General features: G+C 42.9%; 1 protein-coding gene across 1 annotated transcript; it reads left to right on the forward strand.

Annotated features, from left to right (window-relative positions):
• Positions 1–317: 317 nt before the first annotated feature.
• LOC307032342 (general transcription factor II-I repeat domain-containing protein 2-like) lies at positions 318–4381 on the forward strand. The gene is made up of 2 exons (XM_079670237.1): positions 318–1849; positions 2032–4381. Exon 1 carries the CDS (start codon positions 528–530, stop codon positions 1446–1448), a length of 921 nt encoding a protein of 306 aa, XP_079526363.1. The 5' UTR covers positions 318–527; the 3' UTR covers positions 1449–1849; positions 2032–4381.
• Positions 4382–7299: the final 2918 nt, after the last annotated feature.

The following is a 7299-nucleotide window of genomic DNA, read 5'->3' on the forward strand; positions in this document are numbered from 1 at the left end:
AATTGTCGTCACCCGACATCTTGGAGATCAAGTGAGTGACAGACAACGCACGCGTAGAGAACTGTCAGTGTTCAGGACAGCAAAAATGGCTAACGTTAAACGAAAAGTTGATAGAGAGTGCAGAATTTTCAAAGAACAGTGGACCAACGACTATTTTTTTGTTCAGTAAGGACCATGCCGTTTGCATTATCTGTGAAGAGAGTGTGGCGGTTTTCAAGGAATATAATCTTCGTCGTCACCACGAAACCCGCCACAGTGACTTTGCTAGCTTGCGAGGGCAAGCAAGAGCAGACAGAATTCGCAGAATAAAAGGCGGACTGGCAGCACAACAACAAACATTCATTCGCCAAACCCAGGTAAACCACGCTGCTGTTCGAGCTAGCTTCAAGGTAGCTCACATACTAGCTACCCATGGGAAGCCCTTCACTGATGGGGACTTTGTTAAAAAATGCATCCTTGCTGTGGCCGAGGAGGTGTGTCCCGACAAGAGAGAGGCAGTCAACGGTGTGAGTCTCTCCGCGACTACTATGACCAGGCGAGTAGAAGAATTGGGGGACAACGTTTATGAGCAGCTGAACGAGAAAGCGTCACAATTCAAGTTTTTTGCTTTGGCCATGGATGAGAGCAATGATGTGCAGGACACAGCACAACTGCTCATTTTTATTCGTGGGATTAGCGAAAGCTTTGAAGTGTCTGAGGAGCTGGCAGCACTAAAAAGCCTCAAAGGAACTACAACAGGAGAGGATATTTTTGTCCAAGTGTGCAAAACAATGGAAGAGTTGGGTCTAGACTGGTGTAAATTTGCCAGCATCACTACGGATGGCGCACCTAGTATGGTTGGCACGACAAGGGGGCTAGTAGGGCGCTTGAACAGCGAATTCGAGGAACGAGGTCTCATCCCCCCACTACAAGTCCACTGTCTGATTCACCAGCAAGCCCTATGCTGCAAAGTTTTGAAGTGGGCGTCTGTTATGAAGGTGGTTGTGCACTGTGTCAACTACATCCGAAAAAATGGTCTGAAACACAGACAGTTCCAGGCCTTCCTCTCCGAGCTTGAGTCTGCCTACGAGGATGTGCTGTACTACACAGAAATCCGGTGGTTAAGCCGAGGCAAAGTGTTGCGCCGTTTCTACGACCTGCTACCCGAAATCAACACCTTCCTGCAGTCTAAAGGTGAAACGGTACGAGAGCTGACCGAGCCAGAATGGAAATGGGACCTCGCATTTTTAACAGATGTGACTGAAATGTTGAACCACCTTAACGTGCAGCTCCAAGGCAAAGGGAAGCTAATCAGTGACCTGTATTCCCACATCAAAGCGTTCGAGGTCAAACTAGTGTTGCTTGTGAGACAGGTCGAAAAGCTGGACTTTACGCATCTCCCTGCCACCCAGAGCTACTGCGCTGAGAAACCACCTGTCCCGTTCCCAGTTCAGTGTGCGGTTCCGTGAGCTTCATGTCAACGGTAAAGCAATACGTTTGTTCCAGAACCCCTTTGCTGCCGACATAAATGATGCCCATCCCTCTCTTCAGTTTGAACTAGCCGAGTTGCAGAATTGTGATATCCTTAAAGATGCGTTCAAGCCTGACAGTCTCATTGAGTTCTATGCTTCGCTCCCAGGGGAAACCTACCCAAACATCAAACAGCATGCAATGAAGATGTCCACAGTTTTTGGCAGCACCTACATCTGTGAGCAAACCTTTTCCCGCATGAAGCAAACCAAGAATACAACAAGGAACAGACTCACAGATAAACACTTGCATCAGACCTTGAGACTGGCTACCACTAGACTGCAACCAGACATTGAACTTCTCATCAGCCAGAAGCAAACACACAGTTCACACTGATACGGTAAGCACACTGATTTTAACAATTACTGATTTTAATTGCTATAAATATGAAATGTGAAGGCTCTTTTTAATTTGCTACATATGTTGTAAAATTATGTCACAGAGAAAAGCAGACAGCAGCATGTCTTGCCATTTACTGAATATGGTGCTTCTTGTGTTCAATCCGTCATCCCTCCATGCCAGGGCTCCAGAAGGCACTCTGAAGTGAGGAGAGGAGATTGCTGTTGCTGATCCCATCCCAAAGACAGCACAATTCATCAACAAGTACAAATCCAGCTCACCTACATATAGGCTACTGATTTTGATTGCCATTATTCTGTATTATTGTTGTGCTTTAGTTTTGAGCCTACACTGCTCATGTCCTTTTCACCTTGACCTAAACAAAATGTTAACTGAACATGCTCACCTGGATAGGCATAAGAGTTGGCTAGTTCTATTAGCCTACTCATGTTATTATAATTTTGATGTTTTTTATTTATTTATTTATTTGATAGGCCTATTTATTTGACCTTTATTAAGTGCTGCACACAATTATTATTATTATTATTATTATTATTATTATCATCATCATCAGGCCTACCTATAATTTATAATTTTGAACTCACCTTTGCCAGTGTCAATCACCTCAACTAGGCAGATGTTTCTTACCTTGACAGCTTTTATGTTATTTTTATTAGAAAACAAATAAATGGAATATCTGTGGTATTTCAAATTAAAGCAAAGTGTGAAGACTCAATTGCTACTTTTGTAAACCACTAGTAAAGATGGTAAACAAATATGTGACAGGAATCAAGTGTTGATATAGTAGTGTGGAAGTAGTAGTGGGGATGGCTGTGCCGGGCTAGTAATCTCTTCTACACAATGAGCTGACTCGGCCCCGGCCCCCCATCACAGTCAGGAACAATAATGTGGCCCCCAGAGAAAAAAGTTTGGTGACCCCTGCTCTATACAGTGTTGTTTACATTCTGTGATGCGCGAGCTGATGACGTCATGTCAAGACGAGTTAACTTTCTATTTCTCAACTTTGTGTGGAAAAATGCGGGGATTATGCGGCCTTTTGATAAATATGCAGCCTTTTAAAAATCTGCGCCATTTTGCTGATTATGCGGTAAATTCTGCGATCGCAGAATCGCGTTTTTCTGGAGGGTCTAATTATTACATTGTGCACAAACACTAGAACCTTAACCTGCACTGAGCATGTTTTTCAGGTCTCAGGCTCGAAAATGACATTGCCAGAACAAATGACCATAACTACACTTCTAAAAGGGGAAGTGTAGAAAATTAATAATTTTTCTCAAAGTAATGATAAACTCCACCTCTGAGGTGATTTGGGTGGCAATGGCCGTTTTTACAGTTTCTCTGGAACCCATTGGTCGATTTTGGTGATTGACATCTCTTTTTGACCGTTAGAGCCAATAGAATCGAAGGGGAATTTCCACATAAACACACACACACACACACACACACACACACACACACACACACCTTACCATTGAGAAATGAGAGCTATGCACACGCAGTTTTGCATAAACGGAAACGGAAAAGCAGGTTTATTGCTTATCAGAAATCATTTCAAAGGGACACAGACACATTGGATTAACCTATGGATTAACTTCAGCAGCGTTTTTATCGTTTTAATGCCATTGAAGACCACTTTTAACCAGACAACGACACAGGTGAGCCATTTTGCCGTTTTTAGCTACCTAGCACCTCGCCGGCGCGTCCAGGTGTGCATCATTTACGTAATTAATCATATATTTTCGATTATAAGGAGTAGAAATATGATTCAGATATCCTCGGAATCGCTGGAAGTGTAGCTTTCCAACGGTACCTCCTGTGAGACAGAGGGTGTTTATCAATCATGAGTACGCTTGCTTGGTAGCACATGTCCAACTAAGGCCCCAGCGGGGACCTTGCTCCCTGCGTGTGCCTGTCTGTGTATTTGCATGTTCCGATTAACCGAGCCTCCCCTAAATTTTATTTTTATTTTGTATCTATATCTACGCCGGGATCCGGAGTCGAGGCTGATCCTCTTGCTGTGGTCCTGTGCCCTGGATCCTCTATCCTGAGTTCTGGATTAAGTCGTGGACTTCGGGTCGTGGCTGGGCCTGTCTCTGCGGTCCTGCCTTGGTCTCATCATGCTGCTTCCCTGATGGCTCCCACAGGATTATTGACATCCCCGTGGATTCATCCTCTTATTACAGACACATGCATTTCCCAACATTCGGTCTACCTACGCTTTAAAATGTATTATCTCTTACACACGGCATCTATTGCACGTCTGACCGTCCTGGGAGAGGGATCCCTCCTCTGTTGTTCTCCCTGAGGTTTCTCCCATTTTCCCCTTTAAACTGTGGGTTTTTTCTCCGGAGGTTTTTCCTTGTACGATGTGAGGGTCTAAGGTCAGAGGGTGTCGTCTTCTCATACTGATTTTCTGCACAAACTTTGCTGTTGTATTTGCTGTATAGTGTCCTTACTGTAAGGTAATTATTATATGTACAGCACTTTGGCTCGACCAAAAATCGTTTTAAAAATGTGCTATATAAATAAAACTTGATTTGATTTGATGTCTTCCGAGCGTCTTGCTTCAGAAGTGAGGCAAGAATACTTCCTGGCATTTGGAAAATGAAGAGTGGAACAGGCTAGCAAGTGTGCAGGTGTGCATCACATGAGAAGCCCTGCCTTACATTTTGCGCCACTGATTTGGGGAAATTGGTTCAACGGGATTTTAAGACTGTGGAGTCTACACATGTGCAGCCTCGACATTTCTCCAAACGAAGTTTGTCCAAGTATGCTGGACATTGGAACAGCACTTCGGCTGCACTCGATGACGTAGTATGCTTGAAATAGTGGCTCTGGAGCAGCTTTACTGGAGACCGAGAAACACCTGTAACCAGGGCACAGCAGCCAATATGGCCGCTCAAAGCAGCTTGACTTTACACTGTGTGCAGTGGCGGCGCCAGGGTATTGCTGGGGTAGGCTACAGCCATACCAAGAAATGGCTTAGCCCTACCTTAGCCCGACCATGAAAAAGTATGTTAAAGTAAGCATGTTGAGAACACGGATTGCGAAAATCTACCGGTCGTGTCCACAACACACAAACTGATCCTGGCTGCTGTAACAACAAGTGCACGTTACTGACGCAATATGGTTGAGACCATTCAGGCTTATGCTAGAGGGGTGCAAGCCAAGGAATAGTCTAAGTCAGGGGTCCCGAAACTTTTTCAGCATGAGACCCAAAACAGAAATGTTGTTGTCCTAAGGGACCCAAGCTTAAAAAATGTCATGATTTTCCATAATATCTACAGTTATAAACAAAGAATGCAACACACCATGAATTTTAAATGTAAATGAAAATATTTATTTAATTATAAAAGGTCATCGCAGCAATTAGGTTTCTCACCATAACAACCTTCCCTTTGAACTTGCCCAGAAAAAATAAGGATCAAAGCAGAAAGACGAAACATGGGACGTGCAGTCAAGTATATACAGTACAAATCAAATTTTAATGATAAAATTATCAAAAGTGCAATATTAACTTTGTCGCTAGCTCAAAAACTATATACACACCATTTTAAACTATTTTAAATGAACAAAGAGCAAAAACATGTAAACAGAAAGGGACAAAACACTAACTATAGGAAGTGCAGTCAAGTGTATTCAGTACATCACAGGTGAAACCAAATTTAAATTATCAGAAGTGCAACATTAATTTTGTCACTAGATCAAAAACTATGTACACACATTTTTTAAACACTTAAATGAACAGAGCTGTTTTAAAACACTCTGAGAGACAAAGAAACTCCAACACTTGGCAACTGATTACATTTTTTTTGTGGAGGCTGACTTGATAGGATGCCCTCAGTGCCCCTCTGTTCCCTTTGAATGCCTGAAAATAACAGAGAAGATATTATCATTAACATTGCTGGGTTATTGGGTGATTTTTAATACCAGCCGGCGTACGAATGTGGACCTGGCAACCGCATTTATAGCGCATTACATTACATGTTACTTGTTAGACGCTTTTATCCAAAGCGACTTACATACTCAATACTGTGGGGAATCCCCACGGAGGGATTTTGACAGGGTTGTTGCACAAAAGATCCAAGCGCGCACAGAAGACATCTGAGAGCAGACATTTCACGAGCGCACAGAAACAGCCTGAGTGCAAGGAGAAGGTTTTAAACTGGAACACAGGAAACCTGTAAGCAGAAATATATCTGAGTACAAGCGTACAGTTTGAGTAGAAGCAGAGCAAATCTAAGTGCAAGCAGGCACTATTTGAGTGTGAGGACAGGGTTTGAGGGAAATAAATACATATTCTGAACGTGAAATCAATAAAGTAGGCCTATGCTCTCAAATTTAAAGACCACGCTCTTGAATAAAGATAGGGAATACCCCCATATGTATTCCTATGTGCATCACACAGCAGCAGTCACGTCCGTGCGGCTGATACTTTCTCTTGCTTTCCTTCTCATACTGCCTGTCACTTTCCCTCTAATCTTCCTGTGGTTATTGTTTCTCTGTTTTTCTCCCGGCCGTTTTAAAACTATTTCAGGCTAGTAAAAGTTGAAACACCGCTCTATGCCGCTGCAGAATGTAGTGGACTCGCGGGAGAGAGTAGAGGACGCGTGAGAGCGCGCAGCTGGCGGTCCGCTCCGGGGCTCAGTCTGCATTTCATCCAACTTTGCATTAACGAAACAATTTCACAACAGACCCTGACAAACTCACAAAAACACAAAACAAATGATTAAAATTAGTGACTTACTTTTCCATTGTCAAAACACTGCTTCTTGAAAGACTCTTCTTTGCAGATGAAAAAATCCTTCGATTTGTCCCGATACAGAGGATGTTTTGTTTGGAGATGCCGGTCCAATTTATTCATTTTCAAGCTTTCGTTACTGAACACCTTTCCACATAAAACACACTGAGGCCGCTCCTCTCCATTTCTAACAGCTTTTGTGAAGCCAACGTTTAAAAACTCCTCTTTGTATCGTCTTTTTGCCATCATGTACGATCGGGATTAATCAACAGACAATAAACAGACTGCGCAAAAACTTTCGCGGGGGACGCGTCAGAGCTGATACAAATACTATCTTTTATTTTTAGTTTATTTGTATTTAGAAAATTAAATCATTCAATATACAATGCTATATTTCATAATTTCATTTTCAAAATAAAAAACAAAAATTATTTGCAACGCAGCCATCAGCTTTGATGCAGTGTGTGTGTAGCAATGCATTTAACTGGCGACCCAATCAAAACGTATGGGTCGCGACCCTGAGTTTGGGAAAGGCTGGTCTAAGTAGTGGGGGAGTTTTAAAGGTGTGGAAATTCTCTCGGGTTATAATATCAGCGCGGCCGCGGTCAGAACAAAATGCCTCCGAATGCAATTTGAATAGACCTACAGCCAATTGGAGCAACGAAACGTTGGGTCTGCTGCGTCATGCA

This window comes from Notothenia rossii, assembly GCF_949606895.1.
Source record: "Notothenia rossii genome assembly, chromosome: 1".
In the NCBI taxonomy this organism is placed as follows: Eukaryota; Metazoa; Chordata; class Actinopteri; order Perciformes; family Nototheniidae; genus Notothenia; species Notothenia rossii.

Bases quoted from the DNA above. Each gene is read 5' to 3' on its own strand.
- LOC307032342 (XM_079670237.1), top strand. From the start codon at position 528: ATGACCAGGCGAGTAGAAGAATTGGGGGACAACGTTTATGAGCAGCTG.